The sequence below is a fragment of the Helicoverpa zea genome, chromosome 16, assembly GCF_022581195.2.
Source record: "Helicoverpa zea isolate HzStark_Cry1AcR chromosome 16, ilHelZeax1.1, whole genome shotgun sequence".
NCBI lineage: Eukaryota > Metazoa > Arthropoda > Insecta > Lepidoptera > Noctuidae > Helicoverpa > Helicoverpa zea.
The window spans coordinates 6894924-6915311 of record NC_061467.1 but is presented as its reverse complement, the minus strand read 5'-3'; the positions used below and the strand labels follow the sequence as shown (position 1 = coordinate 6915311).

Genomic DNA, 20388 nt, shown 5'->3' with positions numbered 1-20388 from the left:
AGATGACGTCACTTCACATGACAATGACAAGTATTTGACACTGACAGGTATAATTAATGCGCTGTTTACTTCAGTTTAAGAGCGATAGAGAGTTAAAAAAAAACATAAAAAGTAATTTGAGACGAAAATTGGAAACAAGCCTATTCAAATGATATGTTAATAGCTGGGTTGAATGCCGTTGATGTGTGCCATGACCTTAAGTGAGTCAATTTTAAACAACGAAATTAATTTAGAAATGAATGAAGGTGTGAACTTGGCTGTCGGAATTCTAACGTTCACTGGTGTTACTGCTCATCTGCAATCTTTCTTTCAAAATAATTTGATTAATTGAATGTACCGTCAGCAATAAAATAACGCAATCAAATACCTGAATGCTAACATCCCCCAAAAGTAACTTTCACGACTATATAACAAAATAATAACTAACTGGTATATTGTTAACTGTACCTGCAATGCAGTTATGTTTTAAACAAATATTTTTCTTCAAGCACTTTATAATTTTATAAGTCTTTTACGTTTGGCAAATAATAGAAAGGAAGTCGGTTTTACACTGAATTAATGTAGAGGCCCTCTTCGTAATCGCAATCAGTGCCAAAATCTGTTTCCTTGTAACTGTACCTTATAATCAAAATACATATTTAATAAAGTATTAAATATTTTATTATATAATTGGTGTCATTGTTCCTTGTTCACTGGCATTACGTTAAAAATAATTATTAAAAAAGGCTAATATTTCTTTCGTTTCATACAGTCAATACACAGTCTTTAAAAAATGGAGAATACATAACCATCCCCTCGATTTAATTTTCATTAATTGGACATACTTGAGTAAGCCATTCTTAATCAAAATTTTGATGCCATTAAAATTATCACTTTACTAATTAATCTGACATTAAAGTTGGCGCCATTCTAATTTGCAAAACTGAAGTCAGCCAATTGTAATTCATGCATTTCTTACAAAATATGAATTAGGATTTTTCTTCTTTTTAGGGTTCTCTACCGAAAAGGGAACATATTATTAAGTCTTCCCTGTCCATCTGTCACCAGATTCTATCTCACGAATCGTGATAGCTAGAGTTTACATTTTTACAGATGATGCATCTGTTGCTGCTATAACAACAAATACTGAAAAGTAGAATAAAATAAATATTACAGTATGTATTAACTTATATGATTAAATAAGAAAAAGATATCACTTAAGCATCAACTGAGATATATTATACTCCTGCTTTGCACAGACATTAGAAGTGATCTTCAACTTTGCAGTTTAGAATGGCACCACATAAATCTGTGGGTGGATTTTTCAATAGTCAGCAACTTTTTAAAGTAAAGTATGTAAGCTGTATGATAGATTTTGTACAAAAATGAGTGAAACTACCGTGTGTATTTATTCTTCAAGTAAATGTTGTGACCATTGAAAAATCAGCCCATATTTAAATCAATTTTGTAAACTGAATGTGTTCAAAATTTCATTTAGACTAACTTATAATTATTATCGCTATACAGGGTGTTTGGCGCATGGACCGACACAATTTTTTGGGGGATTCGTGAGGCCATGTACTAGTTTTCACTCATAGACCCAATGTCCTATATGTCACTGTATTCGAGATACGATTTTTTTTGTTTGTTTTTAAAAATTACCGGAACTATCACCTTTAAAACGCTATAACTTTTCAGTCTGTTGTCGAATTTACACCAAATCACTTTCATTGCGTTCTCTGATGTATTATTATTCCAAATAAAACATAAATTCATAGCACTAGATGGAAAAAAAATACTTGTTGAGCTTCCAAAGTCTTAAAAATGAAAAAACGTATGAAAAATGTCAAATTCAAAATTAATTATAAAAAAAAGTAAAAGCTTTTATGAACTTCATTTAATAAAAAAAAAATGCCTACTTAATACCCTTTCCAACGATATGCCACATGGGTGTGAAATCATTAATAATGTCGTCACAAACCTAAAGGTACACATTAACCAGTGCCAGGGTAATGAAAACACAAAAATGTTTTAAAATGTTTTAATTAAATTTAAGTTATAAATTATGTTCAAAATGACTGCCTCTGTTGCGAATGCATGCACGGCATCTTTTTCTAATTTCTACAGTCGTCGTCCTCAGTCGCATTTCTGCTTTCATAATTTCAAAGGCGCAATTTATTCTTTCGATTAAAATTTCTCTTGTGGGTACTTCAGTCGCATACACAATTTCTTTTGCACGGCCCCAGACATAAAAATCCAAGGGCGTCAGGTCTGGTGAACGTGCAGGCCAAGGAATTGGGCCGCCTCTTCCGATCCATGAATTTGGAAAACAGTTGTCCAAATGTTCTCGCACGTCTCGCTGGTAATGTGCTGGACAGCCATCATTTTGGAAAATAATTGGTTCTCCATCTAATACTGGTAATACCAATTCAGGTAAATCTTCGAGTAAAAAATTCAAATAATTTTCTCCGGTCAGGCGCTCTGGTAAGAAATGTGGACCGATCAGGTGTCTTCCAATAACCCCCGCCCAAACGTTTACACTAAACTTAGTTTGAAAGGAACTTTGTCTTTTCTTGCGGGGATTTTGTCTTTTTTGCGCCCAATGGTGAAGGTTGTGGAGATTCACAATTCCCTCGTGATTAAAATTGGATTCATCAGTCCACAAAATTCTTTTTAAAAAATTTGTATCATCTACGTCCGTATGCATCATAAATCGGCAAAAATCGAGCCGTCTCCTGTGATCATCATCTATGAGACCTAGAACAATCCATTAAAGACTGGTAAAAATTCACTTTTTGAATGGCAAAAACTAACATAAATTTAAAAGATAAAATTAGAAAAAATAAAAGTTACTAGGTATTTATTTGAAAAACGAACCAGTAAAGCTACAAGGATATTTGTAAACGTTTAAAATAAGTGTATGGTTAAAACCATTTTAAAATACAAGTTTTTTGGGTGCAAAATTTCAGCACAATAAGGTCGAAGATAACTGGTTCAAAATTTAGTTTTACGATTTCGCCTGATAAAATAAATAAAGTACTTAACGTACCTTGAACAGAAGTGTAGTGATACGCATGCTTTCCATTTTCCCGAAGAACTGACCAAACTTTCCAAACCGACAAGTGAAGTCTTTCAGCTACAACTCGAATACTTGTCGTTGGATCCTCATCAAAAGCTTGCAAAATGCTTTCATCAATTACAACATTATGTTGCCTCACATTAACGCGAGGCTCTTGGAAATTTATGTTTCCAGTCTCCCTCAGACGTCGATAGGTTGTAGCAAACGTCTCGTGGTGTGGTATACGCCGGTTAGGATAACGCTGCTGGTAAATTCTACGCGCTTCACGAGCGTTACAATTAGCGCTGCCATATGCCAACAACATGTCAGCATACTCTTCGTTGCTGAAGTTAGGCATTGTAACAAGCACGGTGAATACACCAACAGTTTAACAGAAAAGTTCAACAAACAAAACTTAACAAAAACAAACTTTAACAAAAAACAACGAAATAGGAAAACGTGAAATACACGGACACTTCCGATAGCAGAGATAGTCAAATCTCGACTAAACAAGGATCACATAACAAACTCCAACCCAATGATAGACAAAGACAAGAGATATTTTTCATGCGTAAGAAAGAGACAGGCAGTTTACCTGCCAATTACCTGCTTACCATTGTTCTATCAAACGGGTTCGTTGTTAGAGACGTTAGAGTGCGTGTTCGTTCCTGCTCTGATTTTGACGACATTATTAATGATTTCACACCCATGTGGCATATCGTTGGAAAGGGTATTAAGTAGGCAATTTTTTTTTATTAAACGAAGTTCATAAAAGCTTTTACTTTTTTTTATAATTAATTTTGAATTTGACATTTTTCATACGTTTTTTCATTTTTAAGAGTTTGGAAGCTCAACAAGTATTTTTTTTCCATCTAGTGCTATGAATTTATGTTTTATTTGGAATAATAATACATCAGAGAACGCAATGAAAGTGATTTGGTGTAAATTCGACAACAGACTGAAAAGTTATAGCGTTTTAAAGGTGATAGTTCCGGTAATTTTTAAAAACAAACAAAAAAAATCGTATCTCGAATACAGTGACATATAGGACATTGGGTCTATGAGTGAAAACTAGTACATGGCCTCACGAATCCCCCAAAAATTTTTGTCGGTCCATGCGCCAAACACCCTGTATAAGCTACATCTGAAAGGAATATAAATGTAAAAAAATACTAACTTAAGCTATAAATAGTTTTCGCTAATCCGGCGTTCTCGATCGCGGCAATTCGTCGCCAAAACAATGTTTGTTAATGGGATCCTTATAGGAGTTCTCATGGAGAACACTGTGTGAACTGGTTCGACATTTCGTTAGACACAGTTCATAATCGTCACTGAGTGATCGGAAGAGCACATTCTTCTCTGTTGAGAGTTTGGATAGCACTACTTCAAGCATGTCCCTCTGTAAACAAATTAATATAAAGCATATTAGGAAACTAGACAAAATAGGCCACCATAGTATTACAAATTATGGCTGAGTTTTCTACGAATGGAATGATAGAGAATGGTATTCTTTATACTTTTAAAAGTAATTTTTAGTCAAAATCAAATTTATGGATCAACAAAACAAAAACAAAAAAAAACCCATCTTCTATTACCTACATCCAGCTGATTACTTTCATTTATTATTGAAATACTATAATTACTTTGAAAATGAGCCTAAGAACTCTTAGTGATTTGATATGAGGGTTATCCTCTGGCAGATTAAACAACTGACTACAATCGCTACTTGTTTCACAGAGAATGCTGAATATAAGCAAGCATGTACAAGTAACAGATCTTTTATACATTTAAAGACCAAACCTAGTGTGGCGAAGGAGAATGGCCAAATTTGCCTAGGAACATACAGATAACGTAGTGTGATAAACCATTACAAAGAATTTTTACATATATTATTTAAAATTTAATTAAGGCGAGAATTCCCAAATTGTTGTGTGAGAAAGAAATAGGATAACAAAGTCAGACTTAAAAACCATTAAGTAATACGACTATGTTGTTATACATTCTCAGGCAATTTTACATACATTTTTGCCCATTATCCTTTGGCTAGTACGAGGGGGAACAAAGCTTATACCTTACTGGGATCCAAACAACATGAAACACAATGTTCATATATAACACAGCAATTGTTTTTAGAACATGTTTCACAACTGTATCTCTCAGTTGACTCAGCATCTGTATCACAACAGCCATTCTTAGTCACGTCCATTCTTGAACAAACATATCCTGAAATGTGAAGTGCAGTTCTCTATAGTTCGGCCATTCAGAGAATGCGTTCCTGACACGTCGCGATTGAACTGACGACGTAACTTTGCAATGGCGTTGCAGTTACGATAAAAATATTTTTGCTGGTTGTTTACCGTTTTAACAATTGAGGAGCATTAAAACAACATTATTATATCAATAATCAATGAATGTTATAATTTTGTGCCAAACTGAGTGTCAAATAACTTGGTAAACAATATTTTTCTAAATCTATACTGCGCTATTACAAGGTTATGTCAGCGGTTTATATTTTGTAGTGCTGTGCTAAAAATAACAGGCATGTATCGTAATCTGTTCTTATACAGTTATAATATAAAATAATACGTTTTGATTTTCTTTTTAAGAATTGGAAAATAATGGACTATAAGACTTAATTATAACTTTTATGAAAAATAAAAATAAAACTATGACCAAACCGCATTTTTATACTTAGATTAAAAATGGTAACCCCAAATGGCGTTATGGGCCGCCATTTTGTGACGCTAAAACAGTCGTCCGTTGTCGTTTCGTGCGCATAGACCACGTTTTTCAAGTGTTTTCGATCTGTTTTTATTTGATTACCCGGCTTTTGTTAGACCGAGATATCAGGATTGATTCTGTTATTGATAATAATATAATTATACATGTAGGCGAAGATTATGATGAAGACACCACCTCCTCAAGCAAATCGGAGTCTGATTAATATTCTGTTCGCACATTCTATTCAATGTACTTGTAACAAAGAATAAATAAAACAATTTTATTATATGAATATTACCTTTTTTTGGTTTCCACTTAAATAACTAAAATATAAAACAAATGATTCCGCCAATTTAAAACGAAAATAATCTTAAAATAATGCGGCGGTTCATTTTGAAGGAACGGTAACGAACTCAGTGTTATGTTGTGCCCATCACTAGTCGTGACTAACTGATAGGTGTCAGGAACGCATTCTCTGAACGGCCGAAGTATAGTTATAATAATTCTCATTTTATTACCATATCAAACGGGTTATGGGTAGTCAGAAGCCAGTAAGTCTGATACCAGTTTCCCCAAGGGGTATTGGGTTGCCCGGGTAACTGGGTTGAAGGGGTCAGATAGGGCAGTCGCTCCTTGTAAAAGCTCTGGTACTTAGCTAGATCCGGTTAGACTGGAAGCCAATCCCAACATAGTTGGGAAAAAGGCTCGCAGGATGATATTAGCATATCAAAATTAACAATGACTGTGTTTCAGAGGGCATGTCAAACTGTTAGGCCCAGCTGTCATTGAACATTATTAACAGTTGTTGGTAGTCAGAAGCCAGTAAGTCTGACAATCAGTCTAAGCAAGGGGTTTTGGGATGCCCAGGCAACTGGGTTAAAATACAGATTGGTAGTCGCTCATTGCAAAACATTGATACTCAGCTCCACCCGGTTAGACTGATAGACAACCGCAACAAAGCAGGGAAAAAGGCTTACGAGATGATGAAAAAATATTTTTCAAGTTAAGGTTTCAAGATAAATAATAGTCAATTATTTTTTATTGATTACTCTTAAGTCTTACCTCTATCATCTACGAGTAATTGTTTTCCTTGCACAGAATTTCTACATATTATATGATCTATGGTATCATTGTGTTCTTGAAGTGTTCTCCAAACAAAAGGCTTTCTTTCAAATGAAATATCTTGGTAAATCATGCCCCTACTGCTGCCCTGAAAATGTTCGACAGTCATATTAGTCAGACTTAACAATGTTGATACAAAAGCCACTTGTATAAGTAGGTTGCATTATACAAGGATATATAGGTATGGAATGAATAATACAAAGAGGATTGCCTTCAAAATAAATTGGTGTATACAAAGGGTTTAAGGTGTCCCGATATTATTAGTACACGGAGAATAAAGTGGTTTGCTCTTTGCCATGCTTTTTCTTTAAATATAATAATTCTTCTTTTCCAACAACAATTGAGTTGTGTATTTCAGCCGTTTTCAACAGTGTTTACAATAGTTTAGTGCTGATAATCCGATTATGCGTGAACATGAGGGGCAGGACTAGAAGCTGACTTATATAACTAATGCCACAAAGTATTTTTTGTAAATACTTGTCCTACTAACCTCTCTGAGGAAACTGACAATACAATAAGTTAGTGAAGACGCAAATATTATGCCCAACACAAGTCGTCTTCGTATAAATCGCACCAAAGCGGCATACCACATTTTATACTTGTAATTAACACTCAAATTACGAAACCGATTACAATAATACGGAAATAAATCGAAGAATAATAACATTTTTAGGCGTAAGAGTGCAGTGTAGAATTCAACACTTTCTCTGAAGACATCTTAAATACTGAGTAGCTGAAACTTCGACAAATTAACAGTTCATAGATGTTAAGTAATTTCTGTTTAGTCTTTTAATTAACAAAAACTTTTATGTAGGGTTTAAACAGGACATTTTGCTGATACATTGCGATAAAAATAATACTGACTGAAACTCTATCTAATCCAGGAAAACACTTCATATTCTGAGTTTCTGACATCTGACATTCTTGACAACTTTAAAATGTGACAGTGACGTTCCGTGCACAGAGAAAAATCATTGAGATAGGATTATAAGAAAAATAGAGTCATTGAAAAGGTATGACGTACAGATACAGGCACGGATCTTGAGCGCTCGGCAGAAGAGTGGGGATTGCTTTGCGCATCGTACACTTAGGACAAGAAAAAACACACACCCTTTTATTATTTACTTTTTACTAAGTTTCCTACGTAATTTCATACTGGCTCTATGGTTTAAAAAAAGATTTTATAACGATTTATTTAATTGAGAAATGGAAATTGGGATGGAATTAGGTAATCAAAAGTGTTTCCAATTTAAAATATAGCCTAAATCTTCTAGTTTGTCAAAAAACTACTACGTACCTTGGTACCTTTTTTATTAACATTTTTGAACTCGAATTTAATTTATTTATTTATGAAATGAAAAACATTTTTTTATAAAAAGAAAAATGTATTTTATGAGATATTAAAAATTATACGCTCCGTAGTCGGTTAGTGACGAAACATTACAGTGATATGGGTGTGACACCTTCCATTAAATCGCTTTCCACAATTAATCTAGTAGGTACTGCCAGTTGGATTCCCATCATCATCTTCTTCCTCGTCATCACTATCAGTAAAGTCACTATCACTATCGGAGTCGGAATTAACTCGAATAATAAATTCCTCTGTTAAACTATCAATCACACGATCACTTCGTTTGTACTCCTCTTCAATATTTTTTACTTTTTCGCACATCTTACTCCACTCGCTTGCACCCATTAATTCTACCTTTTCTTTAATTAATTCAGTCACTTCTTTGATGGGACCAGTAACGTTCTTCCTGGATACGTACTCTTTAATCGCAGCCCATGCCATCTCAATCGGATTGAGATCTGGATGATACAGAGGTAGACGAATGACGTCATGGTTATATTCTGCCAGAATTCTGTCTATTCTGAATTTCTTGTACTTGTCCTTGTTAGATTTTACAAGGTTGTATAACTCAAGTTTCAACATATCCTCACTAAATTCAATGCCTTTTTCCGTTAACCAGGCCTGAAGTTCCGATTTTTTCGCATCTGATGTTGGTGCCGGGTCATATTGTTCATTATGGTAGGAAGCGTTGTCAATTACTACTACGGAATTACTTGGCAGATTAGGTATTAATTGAGTTCGCAGCCATTTCTCATAGATATCAAAATTCAAATTGTCGCGGTAGTCGCCTGTCTTTATAACTGTTTTAATTGTGAGTAATGCATTTGGAATAAAACCTGTCTCGGACCCGGCATGAACAATGACTACCCGCTGTCCCTTTGAAATAGGTTTTTTAATACCTTTAGTTGACTCATCTGACCAGGCTTTGGGAGTCGAATGAGAAGAATCTACATATGATTCATCCGTATACACTATAGGCCTTCCTTCATGTCTATACTGGCTCATTCTTTTTAAATATTCAATTCTTTTTAATCGAATACTTGAGGTCTCTATCAGCACCCGCCTTTTATTTTCTGTGTTCTTCCACTTGAACCCTAAACTTTGTATAATTCTTCTCAAACTTCGTTCAGAGCCTTGAAAATTTATATCTTGCTGCATTTTGCTTCGCAATTTTGCTATATTGGGCAATTCTTTTTCTGTGATATGAAAATTGTGTATACACCTTTTAATTACTCCCTGGTCAAAATTATTTACACCTGTGATAGGTTTTGCTCTTGGTCGTTTTTTTCCTGGTGTTCTAAATGCAGAAAGAAACTCATTACTACCACCTTCTTTCAGAATTCGCTTCACAGTTGCAACAGATGTGTTCGTAGCCTCCGCTGTTCTTTTTTGAACTTGTTTTAAATTTCTGGGTCCTTCTTCAGCCTCCTTTTTCATAAAACAGTTTACATGGTAAACCAGTTTTTTGGCTTGACTATTTAAAATAGTGTTTTTTCTTGGCATGTTATACCTAAAAAGAATTTAAATAAACATGAATTGTACAATTAAAAAAACCGGCCAAGTGCGAGTCGGACTCGTGCACGAAGGGTTCCGTAAATTACAGTTAAATCAACCTATCTCAAAAACTATAAGAGATACTTTGATCAAACCAAAAATCGTTGAAAGAGTTAATTAGCATGCATCACCTCTATTTTTTTTAGAATTTTATACCCCGTAGTTATAAAAATAGAGGGGGGGGGACATACTTTTTACGACTTTGAGAGCTGATATCTCAAAAACCGTTCACTTTAAGAAAAATGTTTTTTAGAAAACTTTATATCATTTTAAAAGACCTTTCCATTGATACCCCACACGGGTATGTACATCGAAAAAAAAAATTTCATCCCTCAGTTACATGTATGGGGGGCCCCACCCCCAATTCTTTTTTTTACTATTTAGTGTCATATTTTTGTAGCGGTTCATACAACACATATTCCCATCAAATTTCATCACTGTAGTACTTATAGTTTCCGAGTAAATCGGCTGTGACAGACGGACAGACGGACAGACGGACAGACGGACATGACGAAACTATAAGGGTTCCGTTTTTGCCATTTTGGCTACGGAACCCTAAAAACTATATTAAAGTATAGCACATTTCGATAAAGAAGAGAAAAAGAAGTAGGGAAAGTTTGTTATTGCATCCGAGGCGAGATACTCATACGAGCGGCGAGTTTGATAACAAGTAAACAAAAACAGTAATAACAAATGTCCAAGTGTATCAATAAACGTTCTCCAATACACTTTCAAAGAAATAAAATAATTGAATGAAAAAAGATTTTACCATGATTATAGTTATCGGCACGGATAATGAGCTCTCGACGGTAGAGTGGGGATCGCTTTGCGCACTGTACGCTCAATAAACCAATAAATCACTTCTGCGCAGGTGAAGGTCAGGGCTCAATATCGTTGCCGATGATTATACAAACTATGAAATATTTATGAATAATAAATTCACATAAAATATTTGATTTGTAACTTACCAGATAATTAAAACGACGTAGTTTAAAAATTGGTCCGAAGTGTATACTCGTCGTGACGTACGTCAACCGCCGCAAACAAGCAATCCCGAGTGACGGCAGACGGCTATGAGGCGATGCGTTGCGGGCCAATCACCGCTTTACCGCCGCCCCCGCGCTCACTTCATACCACCAAAGGGACCTAATAAATCACTTCTGCGCAGGTGAAGGTCAGGGCTCAATAACCTTGCCGACTGGAGACTGGAGGTACACCATTGACTTATAACTATAAGGTACACCTATAACCAAAGCATTTAAATACTTAGAAATGTACTACCGTGCCGATAAAGAATGGGATTAGAAATCGCGACAGCTGTATTTACCTCTCGCTCATACACTATAGCACATGAGCGAGAGTTGAATACAGCTGTCGCGATTTCTAATCCCATTCTTTATCGGCACGAGTTGTATATAAATATTGGCTTGTATAGTTACCGGTACGGATATTGAGTTCTCGGCGGAAGAGTGGGTATCGCTTTGCGCACTGTACACATAAGGCAATAAACCAACAGATCGCTTCTGCGCAGGTGAAGGTCAGGGCTCAATATCCCTGCCGATGATTATAGTATACTAGCTTCCGCCAGCGGCTTCGCCCGCGTGGTGTGTTGATAAAAAGTAGCCTATGTGTTAATCCAGGTTATCACCTATCTACGTTCCGAATTTCAATGAAATCGGTCCAGCCGTTTTTGTGTGATTGAATAACAAACATAAATCCATACATTCTCACAAACTTTCACATTTATAATATAAGTAAGAAGTAAGATTTGATAACTGTCGCCTTTATACGCCTTCTTTGCAACCCACCCATTTTTTATAATACTCAAAATCGTTGACTGATACCCATCTTTTTTTATTTTAACGATGGCAAAAATCATCAAATGACTCCTCCCGCTGTGGGTTAAGAGCTTGTAATGTACTCTGTGGTTAACAGCAGTGAGGGAGTGTCAGACTTTTACTTACAAAAAAGTTATCGTGATTATTATATAAATTCGTAGGTATTTTATGTACCAGGGCCGCGGTAACATTAAGTCATAGAATGCCTCGTAAGTTCACTCATAACTGTTCATGCCCACCGTATTTATCTGGCCTGGGCGAAGGCGCCTGTTACTGGTACTGTTACAGCCTTTTTATCGTCCCACTGCTGGGCACAGGCCTCCTCTCACAGGGAGAAGGATTGAACATTAATCACCACGCTTGCTCAATGCGGGTTGGTGATTTCAGACTTTATAGTCCAGGTTTCCTCGAGATGTTTTCCTTCACCTTTTAATCAGCCATTAGTGTCTAAGTTATACCCAGAAAGTACATACAAACTTAGAAAAGTTTGCATTGGTACTTGCCTGATTTGGAATCGAACCCACACCCTCATACTCGAGAGGTTGGTTCTTTACCCACTAGGCCACCACGACCACGATGTCCGAATGGCTGGCCACTTTCCTCGTAATAGTTTTCCCTCTATAGCGAGGTAGGTACGAATTATTTGATGTCTGGTACCAAATAGGTAGTAAAACTTGGTATTTCTCGAACTTCAAAAATCTCTCTTGGTCATCCTGCCTCAGACACAGAAACAAACGAGATCTTCGACAACACACTGAACGGTCACCCGATTCGTCCGACCGTGTCGCAGAAGACTGTCTGCGTCGTGTGCGAGGTCGCGGACGGACGGATTTCAACCGTCCAGCACAGTTCATGAGGTCCTGGTGACAGACAGGGTACAGACGGAAAAGAAAATCTTGTAGTAATGAGATTCCGTTTCAGCTTTCTTTATTCTAATTAATTTATCATAGTGATTTGATTTGATTTGATTTATTCTAGTGACATGACTCATTATGTCATATACCTAGTAAAACTTATTACCTACATTTGGGTACAAAATCCTAAAAAAGGACAGAAAATAAAATCACTCAAATCAGTTGATATAAAACTTATTATATTGAATTCAAATAAAAAAATATAGGTATGTACAATCTTCTGGGTTTTAAGAATTACAGGCCCACGCAGGCTGCTTTTGGGCGGTGTAAAATTGTTTGTCCAATTCCTGAAACAACAAAGATAGTCAAATGCACACAAGACAAAAATATCTGTAGTCATAGGGTAGCGTGTGTTTTGACAAAAGTTTCCGAATGTATAGAATGTTCTGAGACTTGCTTCATCAAGGGGTAAGGAAAGATGAGCGAAAATGCCATAAGGGAAATAGGTCAGGCGCCTATTTTTACTACATACCTAGAAACGGATTTCGGATCGGTTCGGATTCTTTAGGACATCTGTCACCGATTTTTAGTATTACAAAAAATGGGCGGGTTTCAAAGAAGGCGCATAAGGGCAAAAACTGTAAGGCCGCGGCCCCATGTCCACGGCGCGGCGCCGGCCGTGTGACGTTGTGGCGCCGTCGCTTGGCCACGGCACGGCGCCGCGCCGCAGCACGGTGCCGCCAACGGTGCGGCATCCATTACCCATTCAGTCGATATTTCGCTGTTGATGCGCTCTCACGCGCTGACTGAATGGACATGGGGCCGCGGCCTAACGTTCCTCGTCCTCCGAACAACCACATTTTGGCGCGACACTTTCTTAGGAGATCTTCCGTTATGGCATCACCGCTATCATATTGTTCTCCATGGTCCAGATAAAAAGTTACAAAGATTTTCATTATACATAATTTCCACTAGGGCTAGTTCCTGAGGTTAGCGAGTTCAGGCAAATAAGCAAATTCTTCACCTTTATAATGATAGAATTTATAGATAATGTATTACCTGACAAAGGTAACTGCAGTATACCGGTCTATTGGGAGGGATGTATGGGGCTGATGTAATCTTGCCACACATGGTGCAGCGGTCGCTTGGAGTTCCCGACTTTTGACCATAGGATATAACATTAGATATTACTGGACCGGAATTCATTGGATTTTCCTGCTGCAATCAAGAATTTAAAATAATAAATTATTAAAAAGTACTAGGTACTAAAAATTATAAATAAAGATGTTTGTTGCTGTTTTGTACTTACCGTTGAAGCGTTTATGTTATAGTGTAATCTGGAGTTTAAAGAATTGTCAGTCGGGGATTGGCTGCTGTTGATGTAGTGCACTTGATTTTGGTAGTTTTGCATTGGTTGTGCCATGCTCTGATAGTTTTGATAACTAGTTGCTTGTTGGTTTGGTCTGTTTTCTGTTGGAGATATTTGTTCCTTGTAATGCTGCTGCTGATGATGATGCTGACGCATATTTTTGTTTTTCTTATTACTCTGTCGTAGCATTTGAGTAAAGTTTTTTAAATTTTTCTGTGTGTAAGGAGGTGGAGGACGATTGTATGTAGTATTATTATTTTGCATATAACTGTACTGATTTTCGTGTAATGGTGGTGCAGAAGTGCTTCCTTGAGTCACTACTCCGTTTGGCGAATAACTATTATAGTTGTTATTTTCATATTCTTTGCTTGTGTAATGTGGTTCCGTGACATTTCTTAATAGATTTGAATTTACATTTATGCTTATTTCACCCCCAGGGACTCCCGATGAAAATATACACAGGTTATTTTGTATCGTTGGAGATGCGTTACAGTTCTGTGGGTTTATACTTTGTGTTTGTGGAAGGTTAAATATCTGGGGAGATGTGGCCAAATGTTGCTTCAAAATTGCATTTTCATTCCTCTTTGGTCGCTGTTCATTTTTTGTATTATACTCTATCCTCTGTTTTGTCCATCGAATTAAATCCATGAGAAATGGTCGCACATGTCCGCGGTGACACACCCAGGGTTGAGATTTTTGGTTGGCAATTTCAACAGTTTTTTCTAAAAACTGATTCATAAAAGTAGTATTATGTTCCTGCGGCAAAATGATAGTTTCCACTGTACGAAATGACAATTCGAAAAAGTGATTTCTTACGAAATGGAATATTCTTTGTCGATTCTCACTGTCACTACCCTGATTTGCTCTTTTTGCGCCGTAGTGGCAAAAAGTACGCATTATAAGTACCAAGTGTTCAGAAACCTTGTTTAGTAAATCTTCTAAAAACGTAATATCTGGTTTTTTATTTTTCGTTTGACTTTTGCTAAGTACAGGTTCTTTGTTACCACTCTGCTCGATATTTGCATTACTGCCTACATTAAAAGTATGCCCATTCTCATCGGGAATATTTAATCTATCGATAGGACTATCTTTGTTTTGGTTTATTCCGTTTGTTCCTAAATTGTTATCATTACTCTGTTTATCGGCATTTTCTCCATTTAATTTACCCTCCACTGGTTTCTCTTTCTGAACGAAATCTGTTATTTTATTAATAATTAATTGTTCTAAAGTCCTGCATTCTGATTTACATTCAGTATTTTCATTTTCTTTACAGCATTCTGATTCATTACTTCGTCCTGATAAATTTGTATGTGGGCTTGATACATTTGTATTGTCCTTCTCATTTTCCTCTTTCTGTGGGTCCTCAGATGTCCTCGTTTGAGAGTCATCATCACTGTCCTCAAATATCATTGTAACGTCGATTGGACAATTGAAGTCATACTGAGCCATCTGACACAACACGTTTGCTAAAACAAAAAGAGAATGTTTTTATATGTATCGTAGATAGCTATGTAAATAAACATAAAAAAGAGAATCTCGTATTACATAACATTCTCTACATTTTTTATAATTTAGAGCCCTACAACATGCTAACCCAACTTTTTTGGCAAAAATAGGAATCGTCAAAATGATTGCTGTAATGTTAACTAATTCATATTATTAATTAGTTAGCTGCACATATGTAGTTTTTGAGATTAAAAAGGGTAATCGAAAAATTTCGTTGAAAGATATTGTGATATGTCAGAGAATTAAAATAATGTATTCTAACTACCTATTTTCATTACGGGATAACGAGTAAGCCAATATTTTTTTCATTCAAATGTTCAATCTGTATCTACCCAGGATTGTCTCATTTGAGGCACTTAAATAATTTTGAATGCTGAGGAATTTACTCACCACTGTCCATTATTCTTTTACAGGTGATTCTTTCTTCAAAAACAAAATATGTAAGTAGTTCCAAGTTTCTGCCTTGGGTGCCTGTGAATAAAAAAACTATAATGAACTTTTGTTATTAATATATACTCATAACGTTAGGGAGAACGTTCTCAAGATGGACTTGGTGACGCATTGGAAGGTGGTTGCAGTGAGTGGACAAGGGACCGACTCCGTCCTCTTTGCTGGTGGGTGGATACCAATGACCGTATGAAAATATGGCAAAGCAAAGTGCTTCATGGACGCTTTTATCGCCGATAGTGTGCCTCTTACAGCCGGTTTCTTCATCAAAAGTAAAAGCCAAAGTAATGTCATAAAGTAAAAGTAACGGTCAAATTCGTTTTATCTATTAGTTTGGCTGTTACTTCAGCCTTGAAGAAACGAATTTGACCGTTACTTTTACTTTATGACATTACTTTGGCTTTTACTTTTGATGAGGAAACTGGCTGCTAGTAAACAGTTGTTTTAGGAAAACTGATGTTTTGGGTCGCAGAGTGTTTAAAAAACCTTAATTAAAGAATTTTGATCCTCGTTATAAAGTTAACAATCGAGTTATTCGTTTTTTCATTCATATACATTCGTATAGGTTCACTAGTAGTGGTACTAGTGGGAAGATAACGTCATATTTAAATGGCGCAGTAGGTCATTGTCCTTCACTGACATTGTATTTAAAGAACGGCAACCTTGAAAACTAAATATACATTTGCATATTTCACATGCACAAACGTCGTTATACCGAGCAGACGATGCAAATACTTTAAAAACATGGTAGTTTACATTTTATTTATTCATCTATATACAGAAAACGGCTGTTATGGTATGGGCATGTGATGCGGAGGAATGAAAGTCATGTTGTGAGGAAGATAATGAGTACGAACGTGGCCTATTGATATAGCGGAAGAGGACGACCAAAGAAACGATGGATTGTGTGAAAGTCGATATGGTAGGAAAGAATGTTACTTGTGACGACGGCATAAGAAGAGGATGGAAGGGGTAAACATGCTGCTACGATCCCAAATAAAATTGGGATAAGGACAGGACGATGATGATCTACCTACATTTTTGTCAAAATAAGTCTGTGATTGTGATGTAGCTCGTGGCCTCGCTTCGACATCACGTGTCAACTCATCTATACTAATATATTATTATAAAGAGGAAAACTTTGTTTGTTTGTTTGTTTGGTTGTAATGGATAAACTCAAAAACCACTGGACCGATTTTAAATATTCTTTCACCATTAGAAAGCTATATTATCTGCGAGTAGGGCTGCCATCTCGAATTTCGCCAAACCCGGACAAACATTAAAAAAACCCGGACATTTGGCGTAAATCGCATTTCCTGAACAAGTACGATTTTTTTAAAACAAAATAATACCTAATTTGTAATCCATTTACTATTACCATTAACCAACTTAAATTCAATGAGGTGCTTGCTTACATAAAAAGTGTCCAGGTTTTCCCCGGACACTTCTTGAAACCCCGCCCGGATGGCCTCCAAACGAGGACAAATCCGGGGAAACCCGGACGGATGGCAGCCCTACGATGGTGCGGGCAGTAGCTCCCACGTGAAACCGCGGGAAAGCGGCTAGTAAATTATATAGCAGTACAGACCTATTTTTTAATAGTCTTTGCATTAAGTAGCCAGTTGGCTCTGTAGCTGAAAAGTGCTATTTTGCAAAAACGTATTTGGCTGCACTATTACCATGGATTTGAGATTGAAATTATAAATAATTAGCGACCCGACCCTATTTCGTATGGGTAACAGTATTTCTCCACGATTTAATGCATGTTATTTATATGTATATATAAACTTTCCTCGTCAATCACTATCTATTTAAAAAAACCGCATCAAAATCCGTTCCTTGGTTTTAGAGATTTAAGCATACATAGGCACAGAGAAAACGACTTTGTTTTATACTATGTAATGATATCTAATACTGGTTTCCGCCCGCTGTTTTACCCGCTCCACAGATAACTGTTTCCCGTAGCCGAATGGTGACAAAAATCTTATCTTGTCTTTCCCTTGGGTCTCAGCTGCCTACATTCTTATGGTCATCTTAAGTAGGGCTGCCATCTCGAATTTCGCCAAACCCAGACAAAAATTAGAAAAATCCGGACATTTGGCGTAAATTACGATTTTTTTTAAACAAAATAATACCTTCTTTGTAATCCATTTACTATTAGCTTTAAATTCAACTAGCCGTTTTCCCGCGGTTTCACCCGCGTCCCATGGTAACGGGACCTACGTGGTACTGCCCATACCGGGATAAAATATAGCCTATGTTACTCGTGGATAATGTAGCTTTCGAATGGTGAAAGAATTTTTAGAAACGGTCCAGTAGTTTTTGAGCCTATTCATTACAACCAAACAAACAAACAAAGTTTTCCTCTTTATAATATTAGCATAGAAGTATAGATGAAGCGCTTCCTTACATGAAAAGTGTCCGGGTTTTCCCCGGACACTTCTCGAAACCCAGCCCGGACGGCCCCCGGACGGCCTCCAAACGAGGACAAATCCGGGGAAACCCGGACGGATGGCAGCCCTAATCTTAAGAGACTGACAGCACCCAAAACAAAATACGTATGAAAGAGAAGCCTCATGACGGGCAGTTCGTAACGTTCGTAACATAATATAAATTAAACTTTAAAATGAGTTGAGTAGACAAAAATAAAAATCAACTATATTCTGTATTTACGTATGGACTTGTTAATGTTACAAATAACAATGTGCGTTGATAAGTAATACAGATACTTTTGTTGGAAGATCATTTTAAGAGGTAAGGTTATTTTTTTTGTATCGAGAAAACTTTTCGAGAATGTGTTTTGAAATTAACAGGGTTCTTAGAAGTATGTTCAAGATTAACATATATTTTTTTCGCCGTCAAAAAACTGTATAGATTTGGCCAAAAAATTGTTTGAGACAAGTGCATTTGGGTGCTGTCAAGTGTCAACGCCTTAAACGGTTGGACCATTCTTGTTATAAGAAGTGTAACTAACACGATTTGCTTTTATAAACACATAACTTTAGATTGCTAAGTTTTTATTTATTTTAAAGTCCATACCTATTTAATTACTTTTTATTACGTTTCGGATTCCCCTAAGATAAGAGCAAACTGTCGCCGACGCGTTTAGTAAAGACAAATATTGATATCACTTTATGACTATTAAAGTCGAAGTCAAAAAGGACAGCACTCCCAAAACGTCTCCTTTCACCACTTCCTAGTCAACAGAAGGAAAAGAAAAAAAATGGTTTGGATTACCTACACACATTTTTTTTCCGTAACTATTGAATCGATTTGACATAAATGTTTCACTGTTTCAAGATAAACTATTCCCGAATGACATGGGCTATATTTTTTCCGGGTAATTAAATGGCCTTTGATTTTTTGAAAAAGTCTTGATTTAGAATTGGATATTTCTTTTTATCGGTGCAAAAACCTGCGTTTCGGACACAGAACGACACACACAGACCCTGCGTGCATAAAATACGAACAAGTATTTATCGTAACTCAAAGTTTCCTTTCAATGTGTACCTAGGTTTAATCATAGTAGGTACATTTATTTAAAAAAGCTACCTAGGTATTTAGTTTGTGTCGTTAAGTTTGTGTTGTTGGGTGATTTCTGTATCTACTGAGGCGATTTTGAAAATTCTTCTACAATTTTCAATGTATGTTATGTAGACTATACTTATACGGGTACGGAAATAAGTTCTCTTGAAAAACAAGTGCTTAAATCGCGATAATCGGCTAGTTCGTTAAAGAGTTACATTTATTTGCAGTGCACAGACAGTGGGATAAAACATTTTAAGTATAATGCACCTGCAAGTATTAATTAGAATATTTAAATTATACAGATATAACTAACAGATAATAATCCTTTCAACAATAAAGAAAAATGATGTTTGTGTTCAATACCTTCTATGTGTATAAGTATACGAAGTTCGACCAAAATCCAATGCCGATTGCACTACACAAAGTCACTATCTCGCAAGTGAATTATTTTGCACAACACCATAATGTTTATCGCATTGATTCACACTTTTTAATTATAGAATTGCATAACACTGTGTTTATTGAGTAAAGGAACGTGAGCGCAGTCCGAGCGCGATGTGAAACTGGCGGGTGTCTGGCAACCAATGGCGGTACCGGTACATCTGGCACTATGGTCGTCTGGGAGTGCCGACTCAGGACTTTCAAATGCATGTCTGGAGTGGGGCGCTCCGCGAGACACTTGCTACTACGCAAAACACTCAAACACGTGCTGATGACCTTTGTGTGTGTACCTTCAATGTTCCTCGTGGTTGTCAGCATCAATGATCTCGGCAGACACATAAATATCACTACATGACCATGTCTGTCCGCCGGACTGAGTGGTAGCACCACTAGTTAAAAATCAATTTCAGATGATTTCGAAAAATATTAGCTTCCTTCTGAGCTAAGCACAGTGTTGTAGTTTACATTATGATGCATTTCAAGCGACATGCGTATAAATTACAATACATTAGATTTATACATATTTAATGTACGAAAGTGTGTTTTTTTTTATTTATCTTCGATTTAAGTTTCAAATATCATACCTAAATGACTATAACAATACCTTTACAGTTAACTGT

General features: G+C 36.3%; 3 protein-coding genes across 3 annotated transcripts; all 3 read right to left on the bottom strand.

Annotated features, from left to right (window-relative positions):
* Nucleotides 1–637: 637 nt before the first annotated feature.
* Nucleotides 638–7777, bottom strand: LOC124637868 (SREBP regulating gene protein). The gene is made up of 5 exons (XM_047174588.1): nucleotides 7371–7777; nucleotides 6821–6968; nucleotides 5109–5260; nucleotides 4172–4436; nucleotides 638–1503 (listed from the first exon to the last, which is right to left on the bottom strand). Exons 1-4 carry the CDS (start codon nucleotides 7545–7547, stop codon nucleotides 4236–4238), a joined length of 678 nt encoding a protein of 225 aa, XP_047030544.1. The 5' UTR covers nucleotides 7548–7777; the 3' UTR covers nucleotides 638–1503; nucleotides 4172–4235.
* Nucleotides 7778–8244: 467 nt separating this feature from the next.
* On the bottom strand, nucleotides 8245–10834 carry LOC124637570. Its single transcript, XM_047174134.1, has 2 exons — nucleotides 10754–10834; nucleotides 8245–9741 (listed from the first exon to the last, which is right to left on the bottom strand). The coding sequence occupies exon 2, from the start codon at nucleotides 9732–9734 to the stop codon at nucleotides 8373–8375; it is 1362 nt and encodes a 453-aa protein (XP_047030090.1). The 5' UTR covers nucleotides 9735–9741; nucleotides 10754–10834; the 3' UTR covers nucleotides 8245–8372.
* A 1861-nt stretch (nucleotides 10835–12695) lies between these two features.
* Nucleotides 12696–19978, bottom strand: LOC124637499 (putative uncharacterized protein DDB_G0282133). Its single transcript, XM_047174010.1, has 6 exons — nucleotides 19922–19978; nucleotides 19691–19742; nucleotides 15743–15823; nucleotides 13787–15312; nucleotides 13537–13695; nucleotides 12696–12824 (listed from the first exon to the last, which is right to left on the bottom strand). The coding sequence occupies exons 1-6, from the start codon at nucleotides 19976–19978 to the stop codon at nucleotides 12765–12767; spliced, it is 1935 nt and encodes a 644-aa protein (XP_047029966.1). The 3' UTR covers nucleotides 12696–12764.
* Nucleotides 19979–20388: the final 410 nt, after the last annotated feature.